Source organism: Mus caroli, unplaced genomic scaffold, assembly GCF_978045245.1.
Source record: "Mus caroli unplaced genomic scaffold, Mus_caroli_1 scaffold_9, whole genome shotgun sequence".
NCBI classification, from domain to species: domain Eukaryota; kingdom Metazoa; phylum Chordata; class Mammalia; order Rodentia; family Muridae; genus Mus; species Mus caroli.
Genome location: NW_028227264.1, coordinates 89,198,401 through 89,216,042, shown reverse-complemented (window position 1 = coordinate 89,216,042; position 17,642 = coordinate 89,198,401). Strand labels below are relative to the sequence as shown.

At 43.2% G+C, this 17,642-nt stretch overlaps 1 protein-coding gene across 4 annotated transcripts in view; it reads right to left on the bottom strand.

The window, feature by feature from the left end:
- Window positions 1-5,254, bottom strand: part of Bltp3b (bridge-like lipid transfer protein family member 3B) — a 76,583-nt gene extending 71,329 nt beyond the window's left edge. For all 4 annotated transcript variants that reach the window (XR_015048449.1, XM_029482446.2, XM_029482445.2 and 1 more), the window contains exon 1: window positions 4,965-5,254. Coding sequence is in view for 1 of the 4 variants with exons in the window: in XM_021173952.3 (XP_021029611.1) it covers window positions 4,965-5,008 (44 nt within the window). In the remaining 3 variants the exon portion in view is untranslated. The remainder of the gene's footprint in view (window positions 1-4,964) is intronic.
- Between the last annotated feature and the right edge of the window lie 12,388 nt (window positions 5,255-17,642).

Sequence of the window (17,642 nt, the reverse complement as noted above, 5' to 3'; positions counted from 1 at the left end):
TGATCTGAGTTCCGTTCCCAGGACCTACATGGAAGGAAGCAATCCAACTCCCGCAAGTTATCCTCTGCCTTTCCCAATGCACACCACAGCATGCTTGTATCCCACACACAGTGAATACTTAAGAAATATTAGTTCCAAGCAAAGCTTTGCTAAACAGCAAGACCTTGACTCAAAACAAAACAAAAACAACAAAAAAGCATGTGAAAACTTGGTCTTTGAATAGAGATCTAGTTACTTAAGAAAGTGACGGATACACATTTATGCACACAGATGTGGAGGCCAGACATTAACAGCTGATATCCTCTTCGCTCTCCTTTTTTCCTTTGGGATAGACTGTCTCACTGAACACAGAACTCACCGATTCAGCTAGACTGGCAGGCCAGCTCCAGGAAACCTCCTAGCCTTCGCAGCCCTGGAATTAAAGACATAAGCTGCTGCACCGGGTTCTATGTGGGTGGTAGGGATCTGAAAGAGGGTCCTCATGGTGGTGCAGCAGGCACCTCACCCACAAGCCAACTCCTCAGCCTGCACTCACCCTTTCAAACTGTCCTTTCCCCTTAGTTTAAAAAACAACTCACACTCAGACATTCAGGTTGTCTCTCCTACCTCCATCCTTGGAGCTGCCCTGGACCCAGAACCTTTTCAAATCTGGTTCTCCAAACACAGAGCAACAAACAGATACTAGCTTCTGAAGGATACAGCATCCTTCCAGTACGTAAGTTACTCCAAGTCCATTTGCGGATGCTATATTTAGCCTTTAGATATTGTTCCTGGATCCAGACTCCACAAACAAGACTTCTATACTAACTATAGCCTCTGTTAGCTGGAATTACTCATTAGTAGTCAGCCACGACCCAGGTATGAAGGTCAGTTTCCTTTACACAGCAAACGAAGCCCATGAAAATCTAATTTAGCTAAGCCTATTATTGACACCAACATGAGCAGCAATCTCAATTCAAAATAATTCTCTCCATAACCAGATCTTTGCCGTCTATGATGGTTGGAATGTGAACACTCCCAATGCTTGATCGTCACTTGGTGGAACTATTTGGGAAGGATTAGGAAGTGTGGCCTTACTGAAGAGGTGAGTCACTGGGGATGGGTGGGGCGGGCTTCGGGGTTTCAAAAGTCCATGTTATTCCCAGTTGGCTTTCTTTCCTTGCCTCGTACTTAAGCTCCAGTGTTCTGTCTGACTGCCTACTGTCATGCTCCCTGACTTGACAGCCACAGACTCATCCTATAGAAATGTAAGCCCCCGGCTAAATGATTTCTTTTATAAACTGCTTCGGCTGTCATGTCTCTTCACAGCAATAGAAAGGTAACTAAGACATCCTTCCACTCTTTGCCACGACAAACTAATCTATGAATAGCTAGAACTGGGCCATAAAATTTTTCTCTCCCAAGAATTTAAAACTTGGCAGGAAAGATCAGAGAGTAAGAGTCCTAACTCCAAAGTTGCAATCAGCTGCAGTTTTATCCCCTAGGGAATTTTTGGAAATTCCTAGAAATACTAAACACCCCACACTACACAGAGGAATCCTCTACAGCAAAGAACTGTCTGGTCTACTATCTGAAATTGACAGGCCTTGCTCTAAGATGAAGGCCCAGGGAAATTCAAAGAGTCTGCCTGTCTTCCGCCTGTCTCAGGGTGTGTGGTCAGATCTTCCTCTGAATCTGTGACCCACCCAACAGCTTCAACTATATTTCCCTTTTTTACTTACGTTGACACATTTCTGTTGCCTGCAGACAAAATAACCATAGCCAGCAAAGCTATCGAGCTCCATCATTTGATACACATCTACATGTTTGAAACCAGTTCCTCAGCCTTTCGGCTGCTGACATCTGGGCCAGATGGGATTTCATATTAGAGGTCTGTGCTGGGTGTGCATGATAGTGTTGGGCAGAATCCCCAGCCTTTACCAGGTGACAACCTTCCAAGTCACAATAATCAAAACCATTGCCACGTGTCCCCAAAAGAACAAAGTTCCAGTGGTTGACAACCATTGCTTCAAACAGGACAGAGACTCCACCCCGTAAGGTACAGTCTACCAAGTGAACTCCTAATCTGCAGAAAAACCTGTGTATCATATACTATGTCCTGAGGCTAAGTGATGGGAGGCAAGCATTTGTGCTTGGATCTTTCATATCGCTTTGCAGGTCCCAGCTTAATTAAATGTGTACCTTTTGTCCCTGCCTATCTTCCGCCTATCTCAGGTGTGTGGTCAGATCTTCAACAACTTCAACTACATTTCCCCTGCACATACACCTACACACATGTGTACAGAAAAACACAGAGCAACAGATAAAAAGGTGTAATGGTGAAATGACAGGTAGTTCCTGCTCCATCTTCCTTTCTTATATATGAATGTTTTAAAGGCAGGAAGGGAGGGGGGGTTCCCCTGTAACCACCTTCAACACATACCCTGTGCTGACCTAAAAAAAAATCTGGGTAATTTCTTTCAAAGGCTTTTCAGGTTTCATTTCCCCTAAAATATAACACTTCTAACCTCTTCCTGTCTCTCTTCACACACCCCATAGTTGGTTCAGATCAGTCAAGTCTACAAACTTCTCATTAAAGCAAAAGGCACTAAGGAAACAAACATTAGGCAAGAAACAGAGATGTTTCTTATAAGATGACCAAGCAGCACTTACTTAAAGCATAAAGCATGTGTCAGTCTCTTATAAAACAGTGCCTCCTCCTCACTGGTCCAATATGCCAACGTCCAAAGCCCTGCCCAGCCTCCAGAACTGCCAGTTTCAATCTTAAAATCTCAACTTTCACTCAGTGTGACCATTCTATTTTTCTAGACAGACTTCTTCCTGGAAGAGTCCCTGCAGGAGAGCCTGGAAGAACTTGGGCATTTTCCTAATGTTTCCTCTCTCTGATGGTACAGGTTCCAACGTCCTCCCCCAGAGGATTCCACCATTCCAGGCTGGCCTCAGGCTCTACTGCCAAGGACAATCTAGATCTGACAGCTTCCACCTCCCAAGCGCTGAGACTACAGGAATCTGTCACCACACCCGCTTTATAAGGTATATAGGGTGTTAGGCACTGAACTCAGGGCAGCTTTCATGCTAGGCCAGCACTCTAACCCAGCCTGGGAAACTGAGTTCCAACTCCAGAACACACATGGTGTGGTAGGTAAGCACCAGTTATCCTCAGACATTCCATACATAGGCTGGACCAGGCACATATGTGCACACTTGGATGCATACAGTAAATAAATAAAAAATATAATAATCTTTTTTAAAAAAATAAACTACAAATGGTTTCTCCATTTAAGAAGAAAGAAAATGCTAATGTTTTAGAAACTTTCTGATGTAAAAAGAGATGCTCATTACTATTTACCACACAGGTGTAAGAAATCAGGAAGATTATAATGTAATCCTAAGGGCTTAACTCTAAGTATGTGGGAGTTATCTATGTGGCAGAGTAAGCCATTACACGCCTGCTCTTAGGAGGTCTTCCCAAATGGACTTATACAAGAGAATTAAAGGATAATGCCCTAAGGCACTTATCGACTGAATTAGATTTTCTTTTGGGCATACAGAGTGGTACAGTATCATTATCCCTGGGAGAGGAATGGGCAATAAAATCACTGTCTATGGATCTGAATTTTCTTATGGCTCTAGAAATAGGCAAGGGCGAAGTGTATCTCATGAGTCAGACTCACCCTAAGTAATAAACATTATTCAAAATAAGATGACTCAGTATTGCACTATCTATATAATTAAAAAAAAAATCCCAACAAAGCATGGTAGCACAGACCTGTAATCTCAGCACTCAGGAAGGTGAAGCAGGATGACACTGAACTTGAGGGTAGCCTGGGATTTATTTTCAGGACAGCCTGAGCTACTTAACCTGTTTAAATACACACACACACACACACACTCACTCTCTCTCTCTCTAATTAGTGATATTAAGAACCAAACACATGGTCACAAACTTTTCTGTAGCTTGACACTTTATGTATACATACTGTGTGTATTAAATTTTATTCAATATAAAGATATAATGTCAGGAAAATATCTGCTGAATCATAGTATTGATTTTGTTCAATATGTTCTCAACTGTAATATATATATGTATGTATTACACACACACACACACACACATCCAGAAAATGAAGACATGTTTACTATACAAGTCTATCATTAAACCTGAGGACGTTCCTTTAATCAGTTAAAAGCATTCATTAACTTACAAATAACAGAGGAGAGAGAGAGATCCTAACCAAGAGCTTTTAATTCCCTGTCACCAACTTGGAACAGGGTCCTACATTTAGCCTGTGTCTTGAGACAAATATGGAGAAGCCAAGAGCAGTAACAAACTGCCAGTTTACTGAGTCATGTTTCTGACTAAAACTGTGTTATGAAATGGAAAGAGTGACACGTCTGGGGTTTAAACACCAGAGACGTTAACTCCCTGAACTCAAGGGTCGCGGAAGCAAAATCGGAAAACTCTCCAGCAAGAACGAACGATGCGGGACTGAAAACGACTTCCACGGAGAACTGGCCGAAGCGGGGAACTCCTGCTTCATTTCCCCTAAAACAAATCCGAACTGTGCAAACAAGCACACCCTCCCGTGCAGCGGAGCGGGGACGCCAGGTAGGGGGCACCGAGAACAATCCCAAGGTTAACGTTTCACTGGCACACACATACACACCCCAGTCCTCGGCTAACGGAGCCGCTCGGCTCCGAGCCCCGGGAGCTTCCGAGCCCGACCGGGTCCCAGCCCAACCCCATCCACCCAGCACCTGAGTGACGCCGGGGACGTCACCAGGCTCGGCGCAGGAGCGGCCCCCGGCGGAGGAGGAGACCCCGGCCCGCCGAGCCCCGCCGCCCTCCGCGTGACTCCAGAGGCCGGTCGGGGGCGCCAGCCGCACCGGCAGAGCCCGAACCTGCGACCTGGACCCGAGAACCGGCGGCCAGCGGACGGGACCAGCCCCGCGCGCTCGCTGACCTGGAGAGGTGCTTCAGGATCTGTTTCTTGATGATCCCAGCCATGGTGCCCGCCGGGCTGGAGCGCCGCTCTCTCGCCGCTCCTCACAGCCTCCTCACTTCGCGGCAGTGTCCTTTCGCTTCCGCCTCACCGGGCCGGAGGAGAAGCGCCGGAGAGATCACTCTCAGAAGAGACTCGAGGGCCTGGCCGAGGCCACAGCCGCCGCAGCCGCCGCCGAGAGCCCGAAGCATGACGCTCAGGCCGCCGCGGCCGCCGCCAGCGCCATCTTGGCTGCAGCATCACCTAAGAGACCGGGGGCGGGGAGAGGAGTCGGGGGGCGGAGCGAACTCGAGATGGGCGGGACCTGTGGGAGTTCCGGGAATCTTCAGCCCTGCCTACTTCGGACTCCCACTAGGTCCTCCGCTGCCCTTTCCTAGTTGGTACTTGGGCTTTCATCCTTTCTTCATCTCCCCTTCATCTTGTCTGTGCCTCTCTCGCTGACATCCTAGTCTTGCTTCTTCATTTCCTCCGAACTCAACTTTCTGCTCTACAAATAGCTCTGTTTATGTTATTCTTTTGGCCATTTCAGCTTTTTATCTCAGTTTCTTTTGCCGAGATCCTTCCCTTAGACTAACGGCTGTAATTTAATATTTCCATTCGTTGGTCTAACCTTAAAGGAAGTAAAATTGACAGCATGTCATATTTAACCGAATATACCTAAAGACTTAGAAGTTAGAAAGTCCAGAGCCAGTGAGATGGCTCTCAGCCAGCAAGAGTACTTGTCAAACAAGCTTGGTGATCTGATCTTGATGACCAAACCACCATGAAGGAAAGAACTGTCCTTGAAAGTTATCCTCTGGACACACAGACACACTTAGTAGAAATTTTGAAATGGAATGTCCAAAATGAAGTCCTGGTTCTAATATTTTCTAGCTTGAAAGTTATCCTCTGGACACACAGACACACTTAGTAGAAATTTTGAAATGGAATGTCCAAAATGAAGTCCTGGTTCTAATATTTTCTAGCTATGTTAACTTGGAAAGATTGTTTTCACCTTTAGTTTCACTCTATGTATGAATGTGACTTTGTTCACACAAGGGGACGTCAGAGAACAGCCCTGGGTGTAGTGCCTCACTTTCTTCTATCTCTTCCTCAACAGCTACTTGTGTACTCCAGGTTACCCGGTTCCTAGGATCCTCTTGTTGGTCTCTTGTTGCCTCTTCCATATTGCCTAAAGAGTGCTGGGATTACAGACTTCTGGCTTCATGTGAATTCTGGAGACTCAAGTTCAAGTCCTGATGATTGAATAATGGCAAGTGTATTGTCTGTTAAGCCAGCTCTCTCAGCCAGTTAACCTCACTTTTAATCATCTTTAAAATATAGTGTCTGCCCTTAGAGATGGTTTGGTAGGGGCTCTATTAGGTACTGTTGGTGTGTCTGGGCCATATTGTCTGGCCACCTGTTGTAGAAGCAAGTTTTGGAAAAGATATAAATCACTAAAATGTTTCATAAACAGTTGGGAGAGAGAGACAGTTTAGCCATTTGAGGTGGGAAGAACCAGCATTAGAGTTAACAATGCTAACATGCCAGGATAACAAGAATTTGCTAACACAAATACTGTGTAAGGATGAAAGCAATCTGAGCTGTTTGAAGGGAATCAAGCTGGGTGTAGTGACACATGGGTCTGTAATGTCAGTCCTTCGGGAACAGAGGCAGGAGGAGTGCTACAAGTTTGAGGTCATCATGATCTACTTAGCAACACCTTCTCTTGAAAAAATAAAAAATAAAAATAACTACAAAGCCAAGATTTTATTACTTGGACATAGGATCCATAACAACTCATAAAAATGCCTGTCTTGGGACTGACTCCTACTTGGAAGCTAGCATGACAGAGATGGGTTGTATTTCAGAGCCTTACTAGACTAGCGAAGGCCGCCTGCAGCCAGCCAGGTCTTGTCCCTGGCCCGGTGACTCATTCCCAGTCTCTGCCCAGAACCCTGCTCCTCTCCATCTCTGAGCTTCAGTAAGATAACATCCCTTATCCCAAGTCTCTGATTCAGTAAGATAACATCCCTTATCCCCGGGCCCAACCCCTTTCTTCAGTTGACCTGAAGTTTCTTCTCTTAGAAATAACTAGGTGGAAATCAGCTGTATTTGCAGAGGAATAAATGTTAAAAGTAACATTTGATTGACAAACCAAAGATAGGGTGTGGGGAGGGGCAAAGAAAGGCTAGCCAAACCTCCCGCTTTGCCCTGATTATGAACTATTAGGACAAACAAACATAGAGCAACAGCACACAAGGAAGTTCTTGAGGCTCGGGCAGCCTCTGAGCACAGTACAGACTGGATAGTCTAGTGTACTTCAAACTGCCAACGCCCACAGACACCTTTCTTCTGCCCTGGACTTCCTACAGGGTCATAATAACTCTGACATAGCAGCTCCCTGCCTTCATCATTTTAGCGTAGGGGCTGGAGAGATGGCTCAGTGGTTAAGAGCACTGGCTGTTCTTCTAGAGGAAGTGGGTTCAAATCCCAGCATCCACATGGTGACTCATACCTGTTTGTAACTCCAAGATCTGACACCCTCACACAGACATACATGCAGGCCAAACACCAATACACATTGTCCTAGTTAGGGTTTTACTGCTGTGAACAGACACCATGACCAAGGCAAGTCTTATAAAACACAACATTTAATTGGGGCTGGCTTACAGGTTCAGAGGTTCAGTCCATTATCATCAAGGTGGGAGCATGGCAGCATCCAGGCTGTCATGGCGCAGGCAGAGCTGAGAGTTCTACCTCTTCATCCAAAGTCGGCTAGTGGAAGACTGACTTCCTAGGCAACTAGGGTGAGGGTTTTAAGCCCACACCCACAGTGACACACCTATTCCAACAAGGCCATACCTCCAAATGGTGCTACTCCCTAATATACAAACCATGACACACATAAAAGTAAATTTTTAAAAATTTTTAGTTTATATGTACTCAGTACACACGAGTGTATGCAAAAGTTAGGGAAAAATTGGTGCAATTAATCTTTAGCATTTTTAACTTTTTTGAGCCCTTTGATTATAAAACCATATATCCAAATGGACACTTATATACCATTTATTTACTGGTTAATTGAGATATACTAATTTGTATGGACATATAACCCACATGTCAAATCTTGGCTATGGTATGCAAACTTAATTTTAAAGTTTAAAATGAGCCAAGCAGTGGTTGTGTGTGTCTTTAATCCCAGTACTATGGAGGCAGAGGAAAGCAGAGCTCTGAGTTTGAGGCAAGTCTGGACTCCAGAGCGAATTCCAAGGTAGCCAGGGCCATACAGATAAACCATGTCTCAAAGAGAGAGAGGACGAAAGAAAGAAAGAAAGAAAGAAAGAAAGAAAGAAAGAAAGAAAGAAAGAAAGAAAGAAAGAGGAGGAAAGGAAGAAAGAAAGAAAGAAAGAAAGAAAGAAAGAAAGAAAGAAAGAAAGAAAGAAAGAAAGAAAGAAAAAAAGAAAGAAAGAAAGAGAAAGGAAAGAAAGAAAATATGTTATAAGCAAATATAGGTAGTTCCTGCACCTTGGGCTAATCCAAATATGGGTATATATCAGAAAGGATTGTTTTCAAAATAGGCTAGGAAAAAATTAAAATAAACTAGGAAGTTATAAAAATACACCTATGATATCAAAAACAATAGAAGAATTATATGGTAATCCTGTCAGCTTATCTACTTGGCTTGGTTGTTGTGTCTAAATAAATGCATATGTAAATGTCACTTGAAATTTTCTGTATTTAAAAAAAAAAAAAAGGAAATTGCTGAAATAGGAAAAACTTACATTCTGTTCCTCCTTTTTCACCCAGCCACAACGGGTGTTTTTAAGAGAGGAAAGTGACCACAGAGTTATGTCTACAAAAGGAAAAGAAGTTGCACTCCCTCCTGGGGGATGCATCAGAAAGGTACATGGGTTTAGAGGGTAGTTTATGCATAATCGAACAATCTAGCCTGTTTTGATGAACTCGTATGTAATTAAGACAGCGCCACATGCCTGGAGTCATAGCTCATCAAGTGGAAGTAGAAGGACCATCTGAGAGGCCTTTGAGGTCAATGAGAGGGAGAGTGAAGAATAAGAGGAAAAGGCAGAGATGAAAAGATCGAGAACCAGAGTGGTGAGGGGAGGAAGGAAGGGAGAGAGAAAGAAAGGCCCGCCCTTGAGAATGGAAAAAAAAAAAATAACGTGTGGGTTGACTATTCATGTTAACATTTAATCATATACTATAAAACAAGGTCTTTAAAAATATCTGTAGCTTTCTGATAGTGACAACCTCCCTACAAGAATACACCTTTTTAAAGGAATGCCTCTATCCCTCTTCAGAAAGGAGAGGGGGAAATGCTAAGCAGGTGGTGCCTGCTGCAGAGGCCCAGCTCAGGTTGCTGTAAAGTCACTTAGCCCCCATTAATAAGGGCCCCTTTTCTGTTTTGGCTGCTCTATCCTCTGCTAGCCTCTAGGAAGAGAAACAAGGTCGACTGAAGGACACGTTCTTTCCAGAACAAGCAGGATAAAAAGCATCTCATGGTCAGGCAGTGGTGGCGCACACCTTTAATCCCAGCACTTGGGAGGCAGAGGCAGAGGATTTCTGAGTTCGAGGCCAGCCTGGTCTACAAAGTGAGTTCCAGGACAGCCAGGGCTATACAGAGAAACCCTGGGGCGGGGATCCTAAGATAAGTGGAAAACCACCCAAATAAACACGTTTTGGATATTAAGATAAATAAATAAATAAATAAATAAATAAATAAATAAATAAATAAATAAAATCTAGGTTTTCCTAAACAACAACAAAGTTGTTCCCTGCCCCCTAAGAGTAAGCAACCTAACGTGAATGTAGTGACCAAGACTCTGGGTTCTGTCTCTTAACTCAAGCTCAAATGTTGCCTTAGGAACTTTTTGTAGTGTAAACTTGGGCAAGATTTGTTTTTTTAAAAGGCTTACCCATAGAAGATAATCGTATCTAACTTCTGTAATTTGTGAGGGCTAAATGAGATTCTGCACATCTTTTAACAAAGTGCCAAGTGTGTAGAAAACTTTCTAGACGATGGTGTTACTATTCGTTATCGGTTCTTTTGGAAGGAAGCAAAGAGTTGGGAGAACACAGAGAACAGATTCATTCAGAGGAGGATGTACCAGGGGTCCAGCACTTCTCAGCCCCGCCCCCTACTCTCCTGCCCAGGGGCTGGGCTTGCCTTCCCTTCCCCCAGCCTGATCCCTATATAACCTTAGCCATTTTCGCTCTTGGTTCTTTTGGCTGGCTCCTCACTCTTTCTTGGTCTGTTTGACTCTCCTGTCTCCTTCTCCCCAACCCGCCCCCCCCCCCAAGCCTGGTTCAGTCTACTGGCTAGATTTGCCCGGTTCACTCTGGAACCTTCCAGATGCCTCTGGCTGTTTCCTTCCTCCTAGCTACAATAAAACCTTCTCCTCGATCATACCTAGGAACAATCATTGTTTTTTTTGTTTGTTTGTTTTTATTTTTTTTCGACTTGCCATTCAGAGGTATTATTTCAAGAACAAACAAGCCACTTCAAGTTGCTTAAACAAATAACTGACTTTGAAATCCAAGACATGGGTTAGAAAGACAGCTTGGCAGAATTTTATACAACGACGGGAAAGGAAAAGAACTGAGCCTTTCAGAGCCCATAAACCTTCACAATGATGTAAGAACCACTCAAGCTAATAAAGCTAAAGTATCCAGAAAAGTGCCGGACACAACAGGATGGAAGCTCTTGGTAATTCAGAAGGCAGAAAAGAAAGTTTAGGGCTCTAGGTGGTTGGTGATCTTATGTTGCCAATAGAACAACATCATAAAAAGTTCCTTTGCAAAATAGCAACTGTTAAAGAGGCCACCGCACTAATTATAGTTACAGTCTCGATGTGGAAAATTAGTGATAATAGTTTCACACTTGCTCTTCTCTGACAGAGAAAATGCACAATACCTCAAAGTAGTAAAAATGTAGTCGTGCTTTCAAATGAATTTGCCTGCTTAGGGATTGACATTTAATTTGCAAACTGTAAATTTTAATTTCAGTAGTAGGGCACTTGCCTAGAAACGCCATAAGCTTCTGAGGTTTGATCCATAGGACCAGAAAAGGGGGGGGGCTTATAATTTTTAAAAGGTTGAAAACATGATTGACATAACAAATTCATAATGACCATTGTCCTAATTTGCCTTTGTTATTATGATAAAATATTAATCACAACAACTAGAAGGAGGGAAGGGTTTATTTGGTGAGAGTCCATCACTGAGGGAAGCCCAGGCAGGAGCTCCACACAGGAACCTGGAGGCAAGATCTGAAGCAGAGACCACCATAGAAGAGGAAGACTGCCTACCCGCTTGCTTCCTCCCTTCCTCTCTTGCTCCCTTGCTCAACAACTTTTCTTACCCTACCCAGGCCCACCGGCCCAGGACTGAACAGCTCACAGTGGGCTGGGCTGCCCCACATAATCAGCAACTGTGAATGCCGCATAGACATGTGAGCACGGTCTTGCCAACCAATCAGATGGAAGAATTCCTCAGATGAGATGCCCTCTTCCCAGGTGACTCTACTTTTGGGCAAAATGGACAAAAAAACTTAACCAGCACATGGATCAAAGATTTGTTAAATAATATTAATACAGGAACTTGAGTCTATGATGTATTCATCATAGACTCATATGACACGCTTAAATGCTCTTAAAATTACGCATCATTTAAATACATTTGTCTTTGAAATGATTTGTGAGAAAGCATGGGAATCGAGTGTGGAAGGTGTGAGGGCAAAGAGAGTCGGAGCTTTTATTGAACAATTCCTGCTGAAGCTTGATTTGTCTTGCTCCCAACGATCAATTGTCTCCTTTTCCCAAAAGTTTGGTAACTCCCCTATGGTTTGAAATCTGCCATAATAATAGTTTTCTAGTGATACAATAACAATTATTAAACACTACAAAACAAGGCTTATTTCCTCTTTAGAGAGCTGGTTGTTAGGCATTTACTATCATGCTTCTGTTACATGGGCTAGACGGTAAATTATGACTGAGGACTTGGCTTAGCAGATAAGAGCACTTTATAGCCACAAGTGCATGGACATTACACAAATGGAATGAAAACTATTCTGAGACAGGTTCTCTCTATACAGTCCTGACTGTCTTGGAATTCACAGTGTAGACTAGGCTGGCCTCAAACTCACAGAGATCCACCTGCCTTTTCATCCAAGTGCTGAGATTAAAGGCATGTACTACGACACCCGGCTAATAATATTTTTAAGACTATGATATTATAAGAAGACATAAGATATTATTTCACAGATATTCACAAGCCATGGCTATTTCTATGATGAGTAATCTGAGGAAATTTATCAGCTACTTATTTCATTACTGTGGTAAATGTTGGATACAAGCAAGAGAAACTTATTCTAAATACTGTCATTTCTTTTTGAGACTCCATTTAATCATAGGGAGAAACTAAATTCAAGGTCCCAGTCCCTAGGGATTGAGGACTTCTCTATAGCTGAACAGCTTCTGTTGTAAACAATTGTCTTAGTCCAAACATTTCAAGGACGATTTATAAGGAGACAGTTGTCCGAGCCCAGCCATCTCAAGGAAAACTTCTCCATCGTGCTGGTAGTGTCAAACAAGTCCATGTTCCTAGGCCTAGGAACGAACACCTATCCCACTTCTCCAAAATATTTTTAAAAAAATCTTTATTAATTGATTGTTAACTGGTAAAGAATATAGAAATTATTGTTATCTAAACCAAGGTGCATAAATTATAAAAATATGTCAACAGTTGTCCGTTATGCCCTAATTGACTATGTGCAGTTTTCCACTCCTTTGTTCCCTTATCATTCTAAAATTCCAGGCCATAGTCCAGGAGGAGACCTGACTGCAAAAGCTGAATTAAGGACCTTGAAGCCATGAGCCCTGGATACAGTCCAGTCTCCAAGCAAGGGTGTTCCCTTTTTTAACCTGTAATGTCAAAATACAGTTGGATAGCACTGCAGCTCCTGCGCACCCCTTTTGTGTTCCTGTCCTTTAAAAATGCTATACAATCTCCCTTCAGGAGCTTGGTTTAGGTCTCGAACTAACCACCTCCCTGAGTGCTCAGAAAATACAGCTTTCATTTGTAAGCTTCTGTCTCTGAAGTGAGCTTCCTCAGCGTCCACCCTGAAACCAACAATAAAATAAAATAAAGTGGACAAAAGCAACCTGGGAAAGGGTTCGTTCCAACTCACAGCCTAAAAATCCATCAAGCCAGGCGAGGTCACTCAGGCCATTAATGCCAGCACTCAGGAGGCAGAGGTAAATCTCTGAGTTCGAGGCCAGCCTGGTCTACAGAGTGAGTTCCAGGACAGCCTGAGCTGTAAAGAGAAACCCTGTCTGGAAAGGGGGGGAAAAAGTACATTCTATCATGCTGAGTAAGTCCCAGCATCTTCAGGCAGGGGTCACACAGTATCTCTAGTCAGGAAGCAGAGTGCAAGGAAAGCTTATGATCAGCTTGCTTTCTCTGTTTATTTTTTATTCAGTCTGGCAGTTAGAGTGGATCTTCAGATCTCTGTCAATCTAATGCAGAAAATTCTTTACATACATGCCAAGAGATTTGTCTCTAGGGGGAGTCTAGATCCCATTATGTTAGTAATCAATATAAACAAACTATCTTTTGTGAACATGGCAGTCACTTTTAAATCTTAACCTTCTGGTCCTTGTCCCCATAAGCTCATGGCCATCTCATAGAGCACAATGTATCCAGTCCATTATTCGTTTTAACCATCCACATTGAAGGGGCTAGATCAGACAGGTTTTGCTCTTATAACCCCCCCCCCTTTTTCTCTCCTTGACCAAATCCTGTTACATTCCTAAGGCTACCCCCGTCCCCCAAGCTCTATTCCATTATTTGGCCACTGACTCACTCCTGAGGCAAAACACCAAGTTCCAACAATCAAACTTCATTATTCTGCTAATATGTCCAATTGGGCTTTAGGAACACACACAGACTCCCTTCTTTTGTCCTTAAAAAACCACTCCTCCAGAAATACCTTCTCTTCTCTTGCTTTTCTTTTCTTTTTTAAAGATTTATTATTTACTTATTTATTATATGTAAGTACACTATAGCTGTCTTCAGACACTCCAGAAGAGGGAGTCAGATCTCATTACGGATGGTTGTGAGCCACCATGTGGTTGCTGGGATTTGAACTCCGGACCTTTGGAAGAGCAGTTGGGTGCTCTTACCCACTGAGCTATCTCACCAGCCCCTTCTCTTGCTTTTCTTGCTTGCCGCTGCGGCCTTTCCTCCCTGTTGGAAAGCAGTTCCAAAGCCCTAGGATTACATGGCTACGATTATCACAGGAACAGTCCTGCTTCTTGGTACCAATATTTTGCATTACTTACCTTTATCATTGCTGTATGCAATATCTGACAAAATTCTCTTAAGGGGGAAAGTGTCCATATTTGGCTCACAGTTGGAAGGTGTAGTTAGGATGGGGAAGTCACGGTGGCAGGTGATGAAGGCAAGTGGTCACAAGGTCTCCATAGTCAGGAATCAGGAAGCACTTAATCATTTCCGTCTGGAAGTCAGTACAGGTCTTCATGACACAATGAACCAAACTAGAATAATCCCGCACATACATACATGGAAATCTGTCTCCTGGCTGATTCTATATCTTGCCAAGTTGGCAGTCAATATAACCAGATAACAGGAGGCCAACCAGATTTCTGATTTATAAGAATATTTACTAATAATTATGCTTTCATTTCAGAGGAGAAAAGAGAACGGAGGCAGGAAGGGCACTGAGAAGGTGGTGGCACTGTTTCAGGCAAGAGATGAGGAAGCCGGATCAATCATAGATTCCAGAGATTGAAGAGTTGGCAGTAATTGAAGTTTCTAGCTTGGAGCATGGGGTGGAGCTTGGTGGAACAGCAATGACTGAGATGAGTACAGCGGGTGGGACAAGCGATTATGGAAAAGTAATATGCAGTGTTACGTTCCCTGTGTTTAAGGCTTTCTCAGGATTTGGGTGTGGAAACAATTAAGATAGGAATTTCTGGTTTAGGATGTATCTTATTCAATAATAACTAAAGTCAAGACCAAGAATAATCTTGATCACAAAGCATGTAAAATTTGGTGAGGAAAGCCAAAACAATGTTTAAATAAGAAAGGGTTGTCGCACAGGAGGAGAAACAGGATTGAAAGACCATAGTTTAAGGATGAGAGATGGGCTGGTGAGATGGCTCAGTGGGTAAGAGCACCCGACTGTTCTTCCGAAGGTCCGGAGTTCAAATCCCAGCAACCACATGGTGGCTCACAACCATCCGTGACAAGATCTGACTCCCTCTTCTGGAGTGTCTGAAGACAGCTACAGTGTACTTATATATAATTAAAAAAAAAAAAAAGGATGAGAGAAAAATAGAAATGATGGTTGCTGTGTGAGAGAAGATTTAAAAGAGCTGTGCCACTTGACTGCAGAAAAAGAGCTGATCACTTTTTTGTTCTGTCGAGTTTTCAGTTTGCTGGTTTTGAGGGTACCATCCCTGGCCTTGATATGTATCCCAGGTTGGGCTGGAGCAGGTGATCACCCTGCCTCAGCCTGAGTTCTTGCCACCTTACTAACTGAATTGGATAAAACAGAGTGTTGATGTTGGTCAGAATTAAATTTAGACATTCAGAAAGGTTTTCATTTTATTTATAGTGCTAGAGATCAGAACCCAGACCCCTTGAAAATGTTAAGAGAGCACTCCACCCTGAGCTTCATCCCCACACCCTAATTTACTTTTTTTATTTGTTTGTTTGTTTGGTTTCAAGACAGGATTTCTCTGTGTAGCCCTGGCTGTCCTGGAACTAGCTCTTTAGACCAGGCTGGTCTCAAACTCAGAGATCCAGCTGCCCCATCCTCTTCCCCACCAGTGCTGGGATTAAAGGTGTGCACCAGTACTGCCTGACCCTAATTAACTTTTTAATATATATCAGTATAGATTATCAATAGAATAATCTGCCTGATTTGAAAGAGTTTGATGGTTAGGCAGGTTGACAGAAGGTGCATGAAGCCCTGGGGTTTTGTCCTCAGTACCAGACAATCCAGGCAAGGTTGCACAGGCCTGTAATTCCAGAACTCCTGCAGGTGGAGACAGGAGGTTCCCAAGTTCAAGAGCACCCTTCTATATAGTAAATTTGAAGCCAGCCTGGGCTATGTTAAACCCTATCTCAAAATAAATATTAAGCAAACCAAAAAAACGATAACAGTATCTATTGACAGGGAGGTGCTTGACTTCTAACACTAATATTAAACCATTCTATAACATAGTGTGAGTCATATGTTTATTTTATAATTGAGATAACCCAAGGATCATTAAGTTGCTGAAACATTTTTTTTATTTTTTTCTTTTTTTTCGAGACAGGGTTTCTCTGTATAGCCCTGGCTGTCCTGGAACTCACTTGTAGACCAGGCTGGCCTCGAACTCAGAAATCTGCCTGCCTCTTCTCCCAAGTGCTGGGATTAAAGTTGTGCGCCACCACCGCCTGGCTTAGCTTAAACATTTTCTTAAAGATTTATTTATTATTATACATAAGTACACTGTAGCTGACTTCAGATGCACCAGAAGAGGGCATCAGATCTCATTACGGGTGATTGTGAGCCACTATGTGGTTGCTGGTATTTGAACTCAGGACCTTGGACAAGCAGTCAGTGCTCTTATCCTCTGAGCCATCTCTCCAGCCCACTTATACGTTTTTAATGTCATAGTCGCAGTTTAAAATTAGAAGGCTACACTCTTAGCTCTTTATCTCCTGGAGTTTTAAACACTAGTTAATACGTGTAAAGAAAGTGAAACAGCTTACTTTTTTTTTGGGGGGGGGGGGGGGACAGGGTTTCTCTGTGTAGCTAACTTACTCTTAAGCATGGCTGTGCATTCATTTATATCAGATTCATTACCCGAGATTATTTTGTAGCAGAGTCTACATTCCAATCAAAACATTTTGAGAGAGACTCTGTATCCTGTATGTCTGGCTGTCCTACGTAAACCAGGCTGGTTTGAACACCCAGAGAGCCACCTCCCTCTGTCTCCCGAGTGCTGGGATTAAAGGCGTGTACCACTACGCTCGGCTCCAAAACTTTTTCTTAACATTATGAAACACAAGCCCTCCGTTGTACAGAAACACCCAGGAATGATATCTAATTCCAGGAGTCAGAGCAGACAAGGAACATGTCAGATGTCAAGAAGTCCTTTGTAGATAGGATACATAAATAAGTAGCGGAGAACAAGCAGACGGGGGATTCGTTGGGGAATGTGCGAATAAGCACAACGCAGATAACAACACGGCCCATACATAATTTATTGTGACCAAATTCTATAAACTGATGACGAGTGCCAAGAAATGAAGGTGAGGCTGAAGAGACTTCGTATCCAGTTCCACGATGCGTATGGTTTCATAATTCTTCAAGACTAGGAGTGTCTTAACAACTCTAATCAGATACAGGCACACGCAGCCTACCAAAGGGCTCACAAAAAGCTTTCACTCGCCAATGTGCGCAGTAAAGAAAATCAAAAGAAATAAAGTACTTAGCAGTTTCTACTACGGAATGTCGCTGCCACCGAAAATCCATGCATCTGAAAACTGGATACAAGCACAGGAAGGGCTGCTCCGCTGCTCGACTTCTGGCGTACTCCGTTGTCAGGGTTACCGGAAGTTTAC